At 37.0% G+C, this 20,481-nt stretch overlaps 2 protein-coding genes and 1 long non-coding RNA gene across 4 annotated transcripts; all 3 read left to right on the top strand.

The window, feature by feature from the left end:
* The first annotated feature begins 2,857 nt into the window (after positions 1-2,857).
* LOC107428160 (putative disease resistance RPP13-like protein 1) lies at positions 2,858-4,228 on the top strand. Its single transcript, XM_016038635.3, has 2 exons — positions 2,858-2,935; positions 3,038-4,228. Exons 1-2 carry the CDS (start codon positions 2,858-2,860, stop codon positions 4,226-4,228), a joined length of 1,269 nt encoding a protein of 422 aa, XP_015894121.3.
* A 5,835-nt stretch (positions 4,229-10,063) lies between these two features.
* Positions 10,064-12,151, top strand: LOC107428159 (putative disease resistance protein At3g14460). Its single transcript, XM_016038634.3, has 2 exons — positions 10,064-11,153; positions 11,292-12,151. Exons 1-2 carry the CDS (start codon positions 10,064-10,066, stop codon positions 12,149-12,151), a joined length of 1,950 nt encoding a protein of 649 aa, XP_015894120.3.
* A 4,516-nt stretch (positions 12,152-16,667) lies between these two features.
* Positions 16,668-20,276, top strand: LOC107428186 (uncharacterized). Of its 2 annotated transcripts, XR_009635011.1 has the most exons (6): positions 16,668-17,242; positions 17,915-17,996; positions 18,590-18,662; positions 18,978-19,033; positions 19,126-19,232; positions 19,690-20,276. It is a non-coding gene; the product is annotated as an uncharacterized LOC107428186 (long non-coding RNA). The 2 variants fall into 2 exon arrangements; XR_003057565.3 differs by having other exon boundaries at positions 16,688-17,242; positions 19,126-20,276.
* Positions 20,277-20,481: the final 205 nt, after the last annotated feature.

Below are 20,481 nucleotides of genomic sequence, written 5' to 3'. Positions count from 1 at the left end.
TAGGCCCTAATCCATGGTTTCCTAGAAAAGAAAAATTACAAGCCCAATAGGCCCGAAAAGCCCAACTTAATATCTGGCCCGTACTTCTTCTTTTCTTCAGATCTTGCAAGTCAATGGGGTGTGGGCCAAGTTAGAATTGGTTTCTAGGGTTTTTTAGCCCAAAAAACACAAAACCCTAACAAGTCCCCTATGGCTCCCGAGCACAAAAACCGCCACCAGTCGCCACACAAAACTCGGATCACCATAAAATTTTACAGAAGGTAGATACCCAAATAAGGAATCTACCCACAAAAAATCATCAAAATCCGATCACGCACGCGCCTGATGAATTCAGGCGCGTGAATCCCACTCTCAGACGCTTTGAGTGGCGCGTGTGGGCGCGTGCAGGTGTTTCTGGCGACCGTTCTCCTCCCACCGATCCTCCTTCGTGTCCTTCAACTTCTTATGATGTTGATCTATCAAGCCACAGCTCCAATACACACGAAACACAATGAACGGCAACGAGTATACAGTTTTTTTTCGGGTACTTTTACATATTTTTCCAATAAATCCGAATTTACATAAAAAAAATGCAAATAAAATTGCAGGAAAAATAAATAAGTAAATCAATCAAAGAGGAAACTCTAATCTTATGATTAGCCTCCTTGTTACATCCCCAAAAAAAATATACAAGCAAAAATCTACTATGGATTAAGGCCAAAACCAAATCATTAATTCATAATAAAAAAAATTAAAATAACATGAATAATAGAATCCTAGGTGCCATATTTATAGTATACATCATATATACATGAAAAATAAAAAATGGATTCGTTTTATCACACACCGATTCAATCATGGCTCTGATACTAATTGCTAGTATCATATACACAGCGGAAGCCTAATCGAGATTGAATAAAGTGTGCAATAAATTATGTCATTATCCATAAGTTTACTAACCTTTAGCGTAAAACCTTCCAAACTATTCTCTAAGCGACAGATCTGCGTGTGGACACACCTGATCACAAAAGAAACAAGAAGATTAATCTAAAAAAACCTCTGAAACTCACAGTTTCTGTTTTTCTCTCAAGGTGTTTTATTTTCTACTAAGATTCTAAATCTCTAGAAAATAATATGTTAAACTTATTAACTGGAGACTAGTAAACAGTATATTTATAGACTGCTAACCTTAATCCTCCTAGGGTTTAATAACACCTTGGGCCCAATTAATAGGCTCTTTCTTGTATCTTAATAATCAATTAAATGGGCTCTGTCAATTAATGAGCTAGTTTGGGGATCCTACGGCTCATTATTAATCAAGGTTCCTAATCATGGATTAGCTTGCTCCAAGAGCACTAATCCAACAATCATTCCATCATTTATTTTATAATAAAATATGCTAGACCAAAAAAAGTCTCCCCTTTCTTTTTTTTTTTTCTTTTTTTTCTTTTTTTTTTCATTTATTTGTATCATTCTCTATCATTTGCTGACATTAGCTATCCACAAGTCACATGCTGGGTCTTATTCTTTTCCCCATCCATGACAGCACCAAAAAATAATAATAATAAATAAATAAATAAATAAAAATAAAAAAGACTCCTTTGGAAGTCAACTTTATACATACAACCCATTGATTCTCTTTTGCCAGAGTTGTCCTTCAGTCGATCGTTTCTATTCCAAAATGGCAGACTTGCATATTTATGATCTATGGATATGTAGCTTTATGACCGATTTGCCTTGAGTTGGTGGCTTACATGTCTTTATGTTTATTGGGGGTGTAAATATGAGGGGTAAAAGTATCATTTATATTATAATTTTCATTTTCTATAATGATGAACAATATAATTAAAAAATAATGAATAGATTGTCATTTTTAATCTACATTATCATATAAAGATCATAAATTAAATAAAGTTTTAATTTTTATTTTGAAACAAAATAGAATTTTCAAGAACGAATTTACTTAGAAATCAACTTTAAAATGAAAAATGATGATTTTTCCAATTTTTTTAAGCGTAAATAATGATTTTTTAGATTGTCAATAAATTTTCATCTATACTTGGAGAGTGTTGATGAAATTTTTCTTCAAATAAGAATACAATAAAAAGAGACAAGAAAGCAAACAAAACTAAGGGGTGAAAATCTTGAAAGCTTTCCATCTAGAAATCATTTTTGTTTTTCTTTTATGAAGCCTTCTCCTATAATAGCCAGTGTATGATTAATCAACCAACTAAATCCAAGGTCCACAATGATTAACCGATTCGTTGGCTTGCAACAAAACAAGTCGAGTGCAGGATTTGTTGTTCCCATTTTCATAAACTAGAGATATAGAAAATTCGTTTTTATAGACGTAGTTGTTACTGATTAGCTCTGCAAATTGATTACAAAGAGTTATTTATTTATTTATTTTTGGGGGGACAGCAAGTTCATAGTTTTATATTAAGACCGAGTTAAATGATGGAGAAGAACCGAGAAATAAATAAATAAAAGAACATTAATTTATAGCTCAAATGTAATTAATTTAAGGTGCAAGTGGATATATAAATATATCATGTACACTTCAATTTAGCTGTAACCCATATATATAAATGTCTCACACTTCAAGTTAGCCGTGGTCAGCACATATATATATGATTAATTGTGCAATAATCCAATAATATGGTCATCAACATGTATTATTCATCATGTTATGTAACCTAAAGACAATGACAATCGTAATTTAATATTTTATTATAATATTCTCCAATGTCAACCTCTAGCTACAACAACTCTGAAATCAAAGTTTTCGCTACTAGCTATAGCTATAGTTCTTCCCCATTTTGCATTGCACCTTTCTTTCAGTTTCTGATTCCCTGCTGTTGCAAATCAAGAAGAAAACATGCCTTTGGAAATGGTGGCTGCAGCTTTTCTCTCTGCTTCCCTCCAAGTGCTGTTTGATAGGCTGGCTCGTCCCGAGGTCGTGGACTTCCTGCTTCGATGAAAGGAATTCAATCATGTGCTGCTAAAGAAGTTGAAGATAAGGTTAATATCCGTGAATGCATTGCTAAATGATGCGGAGGAGAAGCAAATCACAAACCCAGCAGTGAAGGAATGGCTGGAGGAGCTTGAAGATGCTGCATATGATGCAGACGATCTATTGGATGAGATTGCAACCGATGCTTTGCTGGACAAGTTGGAAGCTGATGAATCTTCAGGAAGTGGCACAAGTGGCAAGGTGAGCAACAATTTAAAGAAAAATGTTTCTGGTATAGAGAAGAGGATGGAGAAGATCATTGAAATGGTTGAGTTCATTGCAAATCAGAAGGATCTCCTTTATCTCAAAGTCATAGAGGGTGTGGCATCACCAAGAGAACCAACCACATCTTTGGTAGATGAATCTGAGGTTTATCGTAGAGAAGAGGATAAGAAGGAGGTAGTCAAGATGTTGCGGGAAGAGCATGACGATAGCAGTAACCTACATGTGTTCGCAATAGTTGGCATGGGAGGGGTTGGTAAAACCACCCTGGCTCAATTATTATACAACGATAACAGAGTTAAGGAGCACTTTGAGCTTAAAATATGGGTCTACATTTCTGAAAGATTCGATATCTTAATGGCAACAAAAACAGTCCTTACAGCAGTAACTGATCATCCATCCCATTCTTCTTATGATAACAAGGACTTGGATTGGCTCCAAAACATGTTGAAGGAGGTTCTGATGGGAAAAAAACTTTTACTTGTGTTAGACAACGTGTGGAATGAGATTTGGCAGCACATGAGTAAACCTTTCAAACATGTGGCTCGAGGAAGCAGGATTCTTATAACAACACGCCATGAAGACGTTGCCAAAATGATGGGAACTATTTCAACTCCTTATCATCTTAAGGAATTGAATTTTGATGCTTGTTGGCAACTGTTTGCGAAGCGTGCGTTTGATGATCATACGGTTCCTGATGTACGCCAAACTTTGGAAGGAAAATTTAAAGATATGATTGTCAAGAAATGCGGAGGACTGCCCTTAGTTGCAGAAACACTTGGAGGACTTTTGCACTACAAAGAAACTAAAGAGGAATGGGAAATGATATTAAAGAGTGAGATTCTCGATTTCTCACATGAAGACAGCAAAATTCGACCAGTTCTGATGTTAAGTTACAGCTATCTTCCATTACACCTAAAGCGGTGCTTTGTTTTTTGTTCAATATTTCCTAAGGGCTATGAATTTCACAAGCACCAGCTGGTGTTATTGTGGATGGCGGCAAATCTTCTGTAGAAACCCAAGAGAAATTCCATAACAATGGAAGAGGTAGGTTATAAATATTTCGACGAGCTAGCATCGAGGTCATTTTTCCAAGAATTAAGTGGAGGAGAAGAATCTTGCTTTGTCATGTGAAGTCCAGCCGCACCGCCACTGCACCGACAGTGTGAAGACTGCTCAGCCACCATCTTTGACAATGGCCATTGTTGCATTTAACACCGAACTCCATCTTGCTCAACAATTATGGGCTACTGTCAGAAGCTGTTGAAGATTGTGGCCATGCAACCGACCTTGTAAGCTTATAAATAGGTTCATCCCGTTGCATGCAAGCCAAGCCAAGAGAGCAAGCTCAATATCATCCCAAGTGAGGAGTATTGAGAGTAAACTCCGAGAGAGAGAGTGTTTAAGTTCCAGAGAGAGTTTGAGAGAAGAGTGAGCAATTCCAGAGAGAATTTGATAGAGTAGAGAGAGGTTCCACGTGAGAATCTCCACGAGAGAAGTTTTTATTTTTGTATTCTATTTCAAGGGAGTAATAGAACTATTTTTTATTTTTCTTCTCATATTTCTTCTCTAAAGTGGTCGGAGAACCATAACAAGTGGTATCAGAGCTCCAGGTCGAGAGCTTGGGTTCAAAATTTGAAGAAACAGAGCCTCTGTTCTTCAAGTTGGTGTTTCGCAAAGTTGCTCAAATAATTACTTTGACAATACCAGGTGACAGTACCCGACAAGACGAGAACAACGAAGTTCGCCGGAGAGAAACACAGAGGCTCACGCTTCCGTACGCGCCGCCTGAAATTTTCTGCAGCAGATCACCCGCCTCATGCGCCGCACGCGCCGTCTAGAGGTTGAAGACGACCACGTCAGCAGACACGTCAGCGCAGCAAGCCACGTCATCTGCCACGCCAGCCGACACGTCATCTGCCACGTGTTGACACGTCAACATAATCTGCCACGTCATCAAAAATTTTTGAAAATTACGGAACAGCCCCTGAATTGTTGGAAATTACATATTGACCCCTGTAGTTTCTGTATTTACAGGTTGACCTAGAAGTTTTATAAAATTACATTTTTGCCCCAAAAGTTCTGGTAATTATATTTTGACCCCGAAAGAGTCAAGTCCACCATTTTTCGGCTTTTCCGAACGCAACGGTTAACTCTGTTTTGCCAAATTCGGCTCCATTTTTTGGTCAAGCCATAATGTCAATGGAAGAATCATCTTCGGGAGCTATGGTTAAGCTCACTGCCACAAATTATACACTTTGGAGACCTCGGATGGAAGATCTCCTCAATTGTAAGGATCTGTTTGATCCTATAGAAGCTAAAGGAGAAAACCCCGATCCCAGCAAAGAAGCAGAATGGAAGAAATTAAACAAGAAAACGATCGGTCAGATCAGGCAATGGATCGACCACAGTGTCTTCCATCATGTAGCGAAGGAAACGGATGCATATGCCCTCTGGAAAAAATTGGAGGACATGTACCAGGCCAAGACTGCTCGGAATAAAGCCCTGTTGTTTAAGCGATTGGTAAATCTAAAATTACAGAGTGGAACTTCTGTAGCCGAGCATACCAGTGAGTTCCAGAGTTTGGTAAATCAACTATCTGCTGTGGATTACCAACTAGGGGATGAGGATCAGGCCCTCCTACTTCTAAGCTCTCTTCCAGACAGTTGGGAGACATTGGTAGTCTCTCTCAGCAATTCGGCCCTGAATGGCAAACTTACTATGTCTATGGTTAAGGATGCCCTATTTAATGAAGAGGCCAGGAGAAAGGACATTGGCATGGATTAGTCACATGCCCTTGTCACAGAGAGAGGAAGACAACAAAGAGGTGGTCGAGATAGGGGGAGAGGCAGGAGCAAGAGCAGAGGCAGATCTACAGACGGCAGAAAATCATCATATAAGTGCTATCATTGTGGCCTGGAGGGTCACATGAAGAAGAACTGCAGAAAGTTGTTGAGAGAGCAGAGACTCCAAGGTAATCAGCTGAAGAAGGATGGAGAGACACTAGTCACTGTTACAGGCGAAGTGGCGCTCTGCTCCACCGAAGAAGAGACATGCCTTCATATATCAACCCAAGATGTTGAGTGGGTAGTCGATACTGCAGCATCCTACCATGTCACTCCACACAGAGATTTCTTCAAAACGTACAAAGCAGGAGACTTGGTATGGTAAAGATGGGAAATTTCAGTTTCGCAAAGATTATGGGAACTGGTGATATTCAGGTAAAAACGAATGTTGGTTGTACAATCACTTTGAAGGATGTTCGTCATGTTCCAGACCTTCGGCTTAATCTACTTTCGGGAGCAGCCTTAGACAAGCAAGGCTATGACAACTACTTCAGCAAAGGCACATGGAAAATGACGAAAGGTGCCATAGTTGTCGCCCGAGGACATATTTGTGGAACGTTGTACAAAACTCATGTGAAGATATGTGCAGATAGCCTCAATATTGCAGAAGGAGAGGCGTCTCAAAATCTGTGGCACCAGAGACTCGGTCACATGAGTGAAAAAGGATTGTCCACTTTGGCAAGGAAGAAGCTTATCACTGTTTGCAAGGATGCTGCACTAGATCCTTGTAGTCACTGCTTATTTGGCAAGCAACATAGAGTCTCTTTCAGTTCCTCTGCAACAAGAAGATCAGAGTTGCTCAGTTTGGTGCACTCTGATGTATGTGGTCCCATGGAGGTGGAGTCACTAGGCGGTAATAGGTATTTCCTGACCTTCATTGATGATGCTTCTCGGAAGGTGTGGGTATATTTCTTGAAGACAAAGGACCAGGTATTGGATTACTTCAAACTGTTTCATACCATGGTAAAGCGTGAAACATGAAAGAAGCTGAAATGTCTCCGCTCAGATAATGGAGGCGAGTATACTTCCAAGGAGTTCGATGCCTACTGCAGAAGACACGGCATTCGACATGAGAAGACGGTCCCTCGCACCCCACAACATAATGGAATAGTCGAAAGAATGAACCGAACCATTATGGAAAAGGTCAGAAGTATGATCAGTATGGCTAAGCTGCCAAAGCCATTCTGGGGAGAAGCTGTTCGTGCCGCCTGCTATTTAATCAACAGATCACCGTCAGTACCGTTGAATTTTGAAATTCTGGAGAAAGTGTGGTCGGGTAAGATTCCCTCCTACTCTCATTTAAAAGTGTTTGGTTGTTTAGCTTATTTACATGTATCCAAGGAGCTCAGACAGAAGCTCGATGCAAGATCTACTCCATGCATCTTTATAGGATATGGAGATGAAGATTTCGGATACAGGTTATGGGACCCGAAAACAAAGAAGGTTATTAGAAGCAGGGATGTAGTATTCTATGAAAACCAGACAATGGAAGACATTGAAAAGCCCATAATGTCTCCTAATTGTAGTTCTGGTGCCGAGAATTTTTGTCCTAATCCAGTACCAGCACAAATAGCCACAGAGGATAATGAGGTGCATGAAGATATACCAGAAGCAAACCAGGAGGAAGAAGGGGATATTGAGCAAGGAGAGACTCAATCCTCTCAAGCAGCTGCAAGGCCATCACAGCGGTCAGATGATGGTACATCTCCTGAAACCAGTGGTTTACAAGTTCGAAGATCTGAGCGAGGCCGAATTCCATCAAAGAGATTTCCAGAATCTGAGTATATTCTGCTTACTGAAGAGGGGGAGCCAGAGAGTTTCCAGGAAGCTGTTTCTCATCAAGAGAAGGAAAAGTGGCTGTAAGCAATGCAAGATGAGATGGAATCCTTGCAGAAAAATCATACTTATGAGTTGGTTGAGCTTCCAACAGGAAAGAAGGCACTAAAGAATAAATGGGTGTTCAAGCTCAAAAAAGATGGCAGCGGAAGGGTGGTGAAACACAAAGCCCGATTGGTGGTCAAAGGATTTCTTCAGAAGAAAGGAATTGACTTTGATGAGATTTTTTCACTAGTGGTAAAAATGACTTCAATTCGAGTCATTTTTGGTTTAGTAGCAAGTCTAAACCTAAAGCTTGAACAAATGGATGTGAAGATAGCATTTCTTCACGGTGATTTACATGAGGAAATCTACATGGAGCAGCTAGAAGGATTTGAGGTTTCAGGGAAAGAAAACCTCGTATGCAAGCTGAAGAAGAGCTTGTATGGCCTCAAGCAAGCACCAAGACAATGGTACAAGAAGTTTGACTCGTTTATGGTGAGTCAAGGCTATAAAAGGACTGCAGCAGACCAGTGTGTTTATATTCAAAAATTTTCAGGTGGAAACTTCATTGCACTTTTGCTATATGTGGACGACATGTTGATCGTTGGACAAGATCCAATGAAGATTAGTCAGCTGAAGAAAGAATTGTCTAAGTCCTTTGATATGAAAGACTTAGGACCAACTCAACAAATTTTGGGAATGCAAATAATCCGAGACAGGAAGAATAGAAGGTTATGGCTATCTCAAAAGAAGTATGTTGAATGGGTGATAAAGAGATTCAACATGGATAAAGCCAAACCGGTCAGCATTCCACTTGCAAATCATTTTAAGTTGAGTAAGAGATTGTGCCCCTCATCCAAAGAAGAGATAGAGGAGATGGCTTTAGTACTATATTCTTCAGCGGTAGGAAGTCTGATGTATGCAATGGTGTGTACCAGACCAGACATTGCTCACGTAGTAGGTGTTGTGAGCAGATTTCTTTCAAATCCTGGAAAGAAACACTGGGAAGCAGTCAAATGGATTCTCAGGTATCTTAAAGGTACATCGAAGCTGTGCTTGTGCTACGGGGGAGGTGATCCAATCTTAGAAGGCTATACAGATGCAGATATGGCCGAAGACCCTGATAATAGAAAGTCTACATCAGGTTATCTCTATACTTTTGCGGGGGGAGCTGTGTCATGGCAGTCAAGATTGCAGAAGTGTGTTGCTTTATCCACTACTGAAGCAGAGTACATTGTCGCAGCGGAAGCGGGTAAGGAAATGCTGTGGTTAAAGCGTTTTCTCATAGAATTGGGCATCAAGCAAGAAGACTACAAGATACATTGTGATAACCAAAGTGCCATGGATTTGAGCAAAAACTCAATGTATCATTCTCGTACAAAGCACATTAACATCCGCTATCATTGGATACGCGAAGTAATAGATCAACAGTTGCTAAAACTGATGAAGATCCACACAAAAAAGAATCCAGCAGATATGCTAACAAAAGTTGTTGCTCAAGAGAAGCTGAAGCTATGCAGAGACATAACCGGAATGGATCGCAGATGACCATCAGTTTAAATGCGGCTGGAGGGGGAGAATTGTGAAGTCCAGCCGCACCACCACTGCACCGACAGTGTGAGGACTGCTCAGCCACCATCTTTGACAATGGCCATTGTTGCATTTAACACCGAACTCCATCTTGCTCAACAATTGTGGGCTACTGTCAGAAGCTGTTGAAGATTGTGGCCATGTAACCGACCTTGTAAGCCTATAAATAGGTTCATCCCGTTGCATGCAAGCCAAGCCAAGAGAGCAAGCTCAATATCATCCCAAGTGAGGAGTATTGAGAGTAAACTCCGAGAGAGAGAGTGTTTAAGTTCCAGAAAGAGCTTGAGAGAAGAGTGAGCAATTCTAGAGAGAATTTGACAGAGTAGAGAGAGGTTCCACGTGAGAATCTCCACGAGAGAAGCTTTTATTTTTGTATTCTACTTCAAGGAGGTAATAGAATTATTTTTTATTTTTCTTCTCATATTTCTTCTCTAAAGTGGTCGGAGAACCACAACATGTCATGCATGATCTTATTCATGATTTAGCTCAATACATGTCTAGGGGACACTATTTTACATTAGAAGATGGCAACTCAAAGCAAATTACAATGAAGGTGCATCATCTAGTTGTTGCATCGCATGTATCCGATAAGACAATGGATTTTGTTTTGAGAACAACTCAATTACGCACCCTTTTGCCATCGTCTAGTAGTTCATTCGACTACTTGTCTAATGGAGCAGTACATCAACTGGTATCGGGTATGAAGCTTTTGAGAGTACTAAGTTTGTCTTGGTGCGAAAATTTTAAGGAGTTGCCTGAGACAATTGGTGACTTAAAGTATCTTCTCTATCTTGACCTCTCTAACACTTTGGTCGAAACATTGCCTAAATCAGTGGGTCGTTTGTACAATTTACAAATATTAAAATTATCAAGGTGTCGAAAACTCACTCAGCTACCCAATAACATTCATCGTCTCCTTAACTTGCGGCATCTTGATATTGGTGGGTGCCACACCATAAAAGAGATCCCAAGACAAATAGGCAGACTGAAAAGTGTCCAAACATTGACTAGTTTCGTTGTGGGAAAATATGGAGCCAAGATAGGAGAGTTAGGGGAGCTTTTGGAGCTCAGAGGAAATGTTTGCCTCGAGAATTTAGAGAATGTTGCAAATGGTGAAGATGCATCAAAAGTTAGGCTGGCGAACAAGAAGAAGCTTGAAGAGTTGACGTTTTCTTGGAGCCGTGATACTGAAGATCCAGAAGATGACAAGGGTGTTCTTGAAGAGCTATTGTCTGGCACAGAGTTGAAAAGGCTTAATATCATTCGATACAGAGATATGGAATTCCCAAACTGTTTTCAGAATCCTAATACCATTAGCAGCATAGTATCTATAAAACTTGAAAGATGTAGACATTGCCGATCTTTGCCAGCGCTTGGAAAACTGCCCTCCCTCAAAACTCTTTATATCAAACAACTTGATGGAGTTGTAATTGTGAGTAAAGAGTTTTACGGGACTAATGGTAAATCTGCATCGTTGGAATCCTTAAGTTTCTCTTCAATGTCAGCCTGGAAAGAATGGAATTCAACTTGGGTTGGAGTTAAAGATGGTGAAGTTTTTCCTAAGCTCCGAGAGCTCTGCATAAGTGATTGTGATAGGCTAATTACCGTGCATTTGCCTCAGAACCTTCCATCTTTAACAAAACTTATAATTCCATCACCACTCTTAACATCTACGGCTCTCCATCGTTTGCAAAATTTTCACAGTAGTGGTTCCGCAATCAGCTTCCCTGCAGAGTTTCTGCCCACTTCCCTCAAGAATTGCCAGAACCTATAATCCTTTCCCCTGCATTCCCTTCCCAACATCGTGCATCTCGATCTTGTAGCGTGTGGAAATCTAAAAGATATCAAAGATGCTGGAAAATCATTATCTCTTAGTAGTTTGTTCATTAAAGGTTGCCCAAAGTTTATATCTTTCAACGAAGGCAGATTGAGAGCCCCTAATCTGAATTCTCTTACAGTTGAAGGTTGTGAGAAACTGACCAAGCTGCCTGGACAAATGCCTTATTTGCTCCCATCTTTGAAAAAACTGTTGATCATCAATTGTCCTCAGGTTGAGTCATTTCCTGCGGGAGGTCTGCCCTCTAATCTGAATGGACTTTTGGTTGACAAATGCAGTAAACTGACTGCAAACCGAATGGAGTGGAATCTGCAAACACTCTCAGCTCTTGAATACTTTGATATCAGAGATGAATCAGATGCAAATATGGAGTCGTTTCCGGAGATGGGTTTGCTGCCTTCTTGCCTTACCTCACTTCGCATTGGCCCACTTGCAAGCCTTAAGGAACTGGACATGAAGCAGCTTCAACAACTCACTTCTCTCAAATCTTTGGACATCCAAAGCTGCCCCGAACTAACCACTCTAAAATTTGGCAGAGCCTCGGAGGCGCCAACATTACCAAAACTACGTAGTTTTTGCATCAAAGATTGCCAAAATTTCACATATTTCCCTAAAGCCGAACTGAATGCGCCGGATCTGAATTCTCTTACTGTTGAATATTGCAAGAACCTGAAGAAGTTGCAAGGACGAATGCATGACCTCCTCCCATCTTTGGAACGCCTATGGATCCTTGATTGTCCAAATATGGAGTTATTTCCTGAAGGAGGTCTGCCTTCTAAACTGAATGGACTTTTGGTTTCCAACTGCACCTCACTGATTAAAAACAGAAATGACTGGAATTTGTAAGCACTCCAAGCTCTTGAATTCTTTGATATCAGAGATGATGGATCATATGCAAATGTGAAATCGTTTCCGGACAAGGGTTTGTTGGGGGAGAAAATAAATCAATTCTCTTATATTAATAATTTTAAAAAAAAAACAAATACATAAACACATTGTAAAATACTCATATATGCAGCAGGACTCACACACATGATAACCTTTTAGACACCAACACATAAACACCTAACATTATTTACTAACTATAACATGAGAGCTCTCTCTCTCTCTCTCTTTCTCTCTCTAGGAGCCTACTCTACTCAATTGAGTAGCTCTTTCACTCACACCAACCGAGAGCCTCCTTGGAGCTCACTTGTGTAGCTCACCAAGCATGGAAGCCAAAGCTTCCTTTTATACTTGACAAAGTCAGTTGCTTTGGCCTACTTAAAGCTTCTAGACTTCTCCACTATGTCCTTGCTCTCATCCTCAATTTTAGATATTTTTTTTTCACAAATTCCAATGCTCTACTTCCAACCAAGTATATCAAATATACTAGTTACTTCTAGAATCTTCTGATCAATATTGATCCTTCAGGGTTTGCTGCCTCCCTCTCTTACCTGGCTTAGCATTGGTCCACTTGCATGTCTTAAGAGACTGAATATGAAGGAGCTTCAACAACTCACCTCTCTCAAATCCTTAATCATCAAGGAGTGCCCCAAGTTAAAGAAACTGCCGCGATTTCCTGCCTCTCTTACTTGCTTAACTATTAATGAATGTCCTGCTCTCAAAAAAAGGTGCCAAAGAGAGAAAGGGAAAGACTGGAACATAATTTCTCACATCCCCAGAATTCATATCGACCATGAGCCCGTTTAATATGGAGAGAGTAGTGGTGTATGTTTGACATGTGTAAATGAATGTGAGTAATTTTTGTCTTCAAACAACATATTGATCTTTTTTTCTCTGTACTTGGGAACAGGAGATCTTTTACTCTGTTTTCTGTTCTCTGCTAAGCTGATTAGTTTGGTTTCGCTGTTTCTTTTCAGTTGCTAACTATTCTAATGGTGTGCATTTATTTAGCAGGGGCTTGATAGTTTCTTTCATACATTTCAATGTTAATTTTGGCCTTGTGGCTTGCATTGGTTGTTTTTAAGTTCAATGCACCACTTAAAGAAATACACAGTTTGTACAGATGGTATTTCTATGGCCATGTTTGACCATGTAGGAAAAAACCTCTTCTTTTTTTTTTTTGGGGGGGGGGGGGGTGGTGGTGGGGTGGGGGGGTTTAAAAACAGAAAAAAAAAACTTTAAGAAATGTTGTTTTTAAAACCTGAAAACTGGTTTTAAAATTCTTGGACAAATGAGATCCTAGCTTTTTTGTAGCTTATTTATTTGTTCAGAAAGTCTGTTTCGCATCCACTGCATGGCACTTTACTCTTGTCCAATAAAGCATGGCAATTGACTTTTATTTGGTTCCACACTATATCATTTCTATGACTGCACCCATGAAGTTGCTAGGGAAACTGTTTGTTATTACAAATCATTTGGTGCTTGGAGTTCTTCAAGAAAAATGTCAAAAGGTCATATTTTTTGAGGTATTTGTGGAGATACTCATTCAATTTATGCATGCAATTTCAGGGGATATCAATTGCCATTGGAGATATGCGTGAGGATTTTACAACTGAGCTTTTCTGGTCTTGGCTTCCTATTTTTCTTGGCTTCCTTGGTTTTAGATATCCTGCAAGATGGCAACAGATGCAAATCAAATATGCTTTGCTAGCCACGTGCACTAGACCAGTTATTTCTATATTTTTCTTTTAGTTTTGTGAAGTACGAATTGTTATTTCTACATTTACATATTTTCAGGGATTTTGGTGGCTTGAAGATTTAAAATCACTCTTATCTTATCAGACATGTACTGTTAATTCTTTGATTCACCTTATTTATGTTAACTTTGTCAGGGTATGGAATGATCGTTGACCCTCATTTGTATAATCTTGCAATGAAAAGTATGATTCTTTGTTGAAATTATACCGAAGTGATATATTTCTAGTTGAGTGAACCAATCCAGAAAATTCACAAACATCTTCTTTTACTCTGTTTTCTTTTTGATTACTTACTGTTCAAAGTGTATTTATCAAACATATCAGGGGGTTGCAGGCATATCGATTGTGTTCATAACTAATTGGTATATGTTATTGTAGCTATTGTTGAATCAAAGTCTCAATATTCTCATCGGCGTGCTAAATACTGTCTCTTTAATTAAAATAATTGATAGTTCTTTAAGCTTGAGTTATATTGAACAATGTCTATTTCCTATCTTAATTTGTGTCCTTTGTTTGAATCTTCAAAAGTGCATGTTAATGAAAAAATGGCTTTTCTTCTTTTGATGTTATTTACGTAAGAAGTATGTGTCATTGTATTCTATAGAGGATTACAGATGGTATTTTTGTTTATGCAATGGCTTAGCCCTTATGGCAATGGAAAAACAAAAACTATTTTTTAGTTTTCAAAAATAACAAAAATTGTCATCAAATGTAGTTTCTAAAACAAAGAAAACTTTTTTTGAAGTTCATGAACAATTAAGTTCTTAGCTTTTCTGTAGTTTATTGTGTTCTTAGAAAAATCTGTTTTGTCCCAATATTATGGAGTGCCCTCAATTAAAAAGTTTGTCTGATTAAAGGCCTACCACAATCTCTCTTGCTCCAACTCACCAACATTGTTGGTTGATCCCTCTGCTTTTCCCTTTTCTCTTAACTTCTGTTTCCTAATCTGAATTAGGCTTTTTTCCCCTCTGTATTACTTTAATGGATTAACAATTTGTTGCTTCAATTGCTTGTATGTTGAATCTTCAATGGTGAATGCATATTCTTATTCATTGATTAAGCCATTTTTATTGTTCAATTACTTGTTTCTTGGCGCTATCTATGTTGTGGGACTGTCAAATTTCAAGTTTGATCATTCATTTCCATGTTACTTGAATGCATGCTTAATATGAAAGTTAGATGAACTTGTTTCTTGAATGCATGCTTATACGCACCACTGAAACTTCATGCAGTCCTGAGGTCAATATCTCTACACAGACTACTCAAGTTAAATATGATCTTCTTCTTCCTTTTCTTACTGATTTTGGTAAAATGTTAATTTTGATCCAATAATCATCTTAATATCAGCTACTTTCAAATTCAATGCAGATGATAAATATTCAATACTAGGAAAGTAAAGAAATAAAAAGAAAAGATGGAAAGTAAAATAAAACAATAAACTTTATTCAATTTGAATCCATAAATTAATACAAGTAACAAATTTCGATCTGAAAATAAAATAAAAATAGAAAATAAAGAGAGGGTGGTGTGAGGCAGAAAACCTTGCCCCTGGTCAAGGTCTTGTACTATATACATATATATATATATATATATATATATTATATTTATATTTATATTTGATATATATTTTTGATATTAATCATAGGTTTATATTATAAAAATGACTATATTTTATGAATATACAATATATTCTTAATGTTTAAATAAATTTTGGTAAATTATTTTTAATTAGTTTTGTGTTTATTTTATAGTGGGGAAATAGGCAATTTGAAGCGCTTCATTTCCTTATCAGAGAATTCCCACCCTTCCGAGTTCAAAAATATCCGATTACAAGCCGAGTGGCTGGTTTTTAAGGGATAGAGAGGGGTACCAATGGGGCCACCCCGCCCCGGCCCACTCCATTGCCATTTGTATAAGGGTGTTGCTTTTAGATTTCAAAATATATTAGAGTTTGGTGATAGATTGCATTATATGTAGTATGGTATAAGGAATTTTATACCCTAATGGTGGCATTCAACTAACCGCAAAGTTATTGTTGATAAACTTCAAAACATTGTGAGAGAATTAATTTGACAGATAAGGAAACAAAATTAAGAAACTTGGTGGGGTGGACAGATATCATTATCTAAACGGGCAATCATATTGATGCAAACCAAACTACATGTAATGATAATACAATGTCGTTTGGTCCTTAGGATTCCTAACTAGTCATGGTGCATAAGTATTGCTCGATGTCTTGGGTATTAATCAAACAGTGTGAATAAGATTTTTCTACTTTTATGGGACTTTATAAACATTTTTTGGGTTTGTATTCTGCAATATAGTTAAAATTTATACATTGAGCCTAATTTAAATTGTTTTATATATTGCTTCCATTAACTTATATTTTGTTTCACAATAATTAAATTTCCAAGTTAATTTTAAAATTGAACATTGACTAATATAAAGTTTAAAAATTAAAAAAATTAACTAATATTTTCATTAATCAGAGAATAAAAAAAAAATTCTAATCTTGTTTGAAGATTGATATGCAATCACAAAAACACAGAAGACAAATTTCATGCCCATGGATCAACCAGGCTGGATCTTTTGTCTTCCAGAAGCTAGTGTTGACCATACTAAAAGGGTTTGGGATCTTGTCAATTCGGAAAAAAATAAAGGGGAATTTGGCCCTTTACCCCTGTTGGAGTCCTCCTAATGATATCTATCCACTCGATTCTAAATCTTTTTGTTTTGCCTTTTTATTTTTTAATATTCCTATAATACCCTTTTGAGATATCAAAAACAAATTAAACGAAAAGTCCATTGTTCCCTTCTCTGTTTTTTTCTTTCTTTCACTTCCCTTCGAGTCATACTCCTTCAAAATCTTCGCCTGCTCTTCTCTTCTCCTTCCTCACCCTTCCCCTAAAAACACTAGATTTAGGGTTAGGGTTTGAGTTTTGAATTTCCGATTTAAACGTAATCGATGACGGTGTTTAAGTATTCAAATGTGTGAGCATTAGACACTGAATTGAAGCGGTCAGATCCCAAACAAAATAAAAACAGAGAGAGAGAGAGAGAGAGAGAGAGAGAGAGAGGAAACGGTGAAGTAATGGCGAGCAAGGAAGAGAGCACAGTGAAGGAGACTGCTCTTGCCTATCTTATTTTAAGGTTTTTTTGTCATAGCTTTAAAAAATGATCCATTGTGTTTTCAATTTGGTTTCCAGTTAGGTATTTACGCTAATCTGATCATATACCAAGATAATTCCTTGCAAGCAGTATGGTCAAACAATGAAAGTGATCGAAGACTTATTAGGTGGGTCTTATTATGATAAGTGTTAACTGGATAACCTTTTTATGCTTACTTTATGTCCTTTGCATGCTTGCTCTATGTTAAATGACATTTTATTGATTTCTTGCTTGATTTTCATTTTAAAAGATATTATGTTACGAAGGCAGAGTGTGAACTAAAATGACTTATTATTTACTTTGCCTATGAAACTTGCAAATTAGGCAATTGTGTAATTTGGGCTATGATTATTTATGCGGTCCCCATGTAATATATTGATTATTGGAATTAAGCTCTTTTCTATTCCTAATTTATATATCAACTTGAATTTCTATCAAGGTTAAAAAGTTAAATTACTGGGTTCTATATTAAATAAACTGGTCTTTTGATACCTTCTTATTTACTATTAACTTTTCTGTTTATCCTTCAATTGGATAGAAATTATCTGTGATTTGTGCATATTTCTCGAATAATTGTGCTACATATCCCTGGTTTCCTTGAATTATATTTTGATGCCTAGCAACTTAACTTTATGTATTTACTAAAATTGGTCTTCCAACACTTTTGTAGTTGTTTTTTTATTTTTATACCCTACTTCAGTGGTCATGTTTTTTTTTTTACATTGCCCACCTTGAATTTTTTATACATTTTAAAGTATCACTTTATGGTAAATATATATTTTCTTTAAATATTTGCAAGGTGGATATTGTTGATTGAGGATTTCAATATTTGACCCTCGTCCTGGAATGGATCGCAGTGATGAGAATTCAATTGTAAAGTGGTAAGGAAAACAAGTATCTTTTCTTACTTTTTTTTCTTTTTTCTTTTTTTTCCTCAAAGCAATTTTTTAGAAACTAAGTTCTAATATTGTATATATGCTTTTCTACTTGTACAATACATAAATTTTTTAGTTGCATTTATGAGCTCATGTCTTTTCACATCAAGATCTTTAAATGATTTGAAATTCCTTAAGCTTCGTCTTATCACACCATATTATATATATATATATACATTTTTTTTTAAACAATGAAATATACATAGTGTGATCATTGAACCAATTCCTACTCCTTTTTTTCTTACAATTCTTATATTTTCTTTTTAATACTCATTCTTGATGTAATTCCTTGAACAAGCGATTGGTACTTCAAAGGGGCATAATGAATTAAAGAAATTGTTTTCCCTATAAAGTGGATATGCTAGTGTCAAACAGAAGAAGAATTTGCGAAAGAACTAAAACCTTAAGCAACGTGACAAGAAAATACACTTTTCATTATTTTTATTATGATAATAAGTGTTTTTTTCAAATTCTGATTTCCATATTCTATGAGGTTTTTGTGTTCCTCAAATGGCGTCATTTACATATATTCTATATAGGGTAAAGATGGGTGCACCACTTCACAGGTCTTCGAAAGGATAGGCAATAGGGTTAAAACCTCCATACCTTATGGTAAAATCTGTTTTCAATATCTTTTTATTTTGCGTTTATCTTGTGCATACACTTATTTATATGGTGAAAACGAGACATTGACTTTTGTAGCTTGTGCATGTATGTTTCATTCTAATATAAAGAGAAGTCTACCTCTTATTTCCTACATGTACTTTATCTTATTTTCTATTTCTCTTGATCATTTATTAGCATGCATTTCTTCCTCCATATTCAAAGTACAATTTGTTTGTACGTTATGTCCTATGTCCTATGTCCACTGTCTTCTTAGTTTTTACTCGTTGAAATTTATCTTTTAAGTACATCTTGGTTATGCAGCCCTTTTTTGGCATGTTTGGATATGGAGGACCTATTGCATCTATGCATCTAGGAAGGTATGAGTTGCACCTTCATTTGTGTCCTCATTCTGACTGAATATTCCGAAATGTTTAGTTTTACCTTTTCTCATTTCACTGTCCTGTTGTAGGCATGCTCTTGTTTCTTCGAAGATAGAATTCCAAGAAATTATATACATTACATCTTGAAAGAGAAGCCTTACTCGGCAGTTCTGGCTCTGAACATACCTGGACGATAGTTAAGTTGCATACCAGTTTCATGATCTGTCAGAGGGCCATATTTTTTAATGCTTTTATTTGATTTCTCTTACATCTTTGCAATACAACCATCCAATGGTTTTCAATCTCTTATACTAATGGACAACTTCATTTCCATTTTAGACTGATGGTGGTATCAAAAATCCCTCAGAAGATGAAATTAAGGACACACCCTATGGAGAACTACTCTGTTTCTATTATTTTATACTTTTGGCATGGTCAAATGGAGAAATTATGTGTCAATTATAAGAATTTACTCATGCCAGCTGTGAATTTGACAAAATGATAGCTGTTGAATTTTTTTTTTTTTACAAGTGGGATTCCTTCTAGTAATTTTCACATTGTACCTGACCAGAAGAATATACGTGCTTGCTTTTATGTGATTATGATCAATTATTTGAACATGCTACCTGATATAATTTTTTTTTTGGTGGTAGATGGGTGGATAAAATCCTTGAGGCATTAAGAGGATATGACCACTAGAGGACTGGCTGTTAATTGTTTAGGTGAAAAAAGCAGTTGCTTGTTTTTATTCCTTAAATTTAAAATGTGCTCTCCTCGGTTTCCTCCAGATGCAGGTATCTGAGATGATGTGAGAGGTGTAGAATAAGGCAGCAACACAGACATGGAAAAGTTTGAAGCTTCTATTTAACGTGATTGCAAGCCAGTAGCAATACAATATGTTGGAATGTTTAACATCCTGAACAGCTCATATCTAGTAGCTAGATCATTCTTTTGAAGTTAGTGAAGAGCAATAATTTTATGGAAAGCCAGCTTTCCTGCTTGTATATATATGTTTATAATTTTCCAAAGATGAAGTTTTGATAATGACCCTACATCTTTTTTACTGTGCCTTAACGATGAGTTGTTACCACTTTTAGTAAAATAATGAGCACTAGTGTAGTTATGATTCATGTCCAAGTAGTATTTGTTCCTTTTCAATGATGTTATTGTATAATACTTCTGTACATTATAAGCAAATAATGGGAGTTCACTTTAATATGTTTTCTATATTATTCTTATACACTCTGATCTGCTTCAGTTATTTTGTTTATTAATCTCCACGCAACATGCTTTGAATCCTAAAACATCCTTGAGTGTCATTGCTTTATTGCTGGGGTCCTTTGCAAATGCCTTCATTTCTGGTGAGGTGGTAAAAATAACTACATTTTGACCTTATGCTGAGCAGAACCTAACTTGTAAACATGCCAAGGCTTAATTCTTATACA

This window comes from Ziziphus jujuba, chromosome 12, assembly GCF_031755915.1.
Source record: "Ziziphus jujuba cultivar Dongzao chromosome 12, ASM3175591v1".
NCBI classification, from domain to species: Eukaryota; Viridiplantae; Streptophyta; class Magnoliopsida; order Rosales; family Rhamnaceae; genus Ziziphus; species Ziziphus jujuba.
Note: the sequence above shows the minus strand (reverse complement) of the source record. Positions and strands in the feature narration are given on the sequence as shown.

Excerpts from the sequence above, each read along its gene's own strand:
- LOC107428159 (XM_016038634.3), top strand. The coding sequence starts at position 10,064 with ATGGATTTTGTTTTGAGAACAACTCAATTACGCACCCTTTTGCCATCG. Across the intron at positions 11,154-11,291 it reads AACATCTACGGCTCTCCATC|CGTGTGGAAATCTAAAAGAT; the intron begins GTTTGCAAAATT and ends TCGATCTTGTAG.
- LOC107428160 (XM_016038635.3), top strand. The coding sequence starts at position 2,858 with ATGCCTTTGGAAATGGTGGCTGCAGCTTTTCTCTCTGCTTCCCTCCAA. Across the intron at positions 2,936-3,037 it reads ATAGGCTGGCTCGTCCCGAG|GAGAAGCAAATCACAAACCC; the intron begins GTCGTGGACTTC and ends AATGATGCGGAG.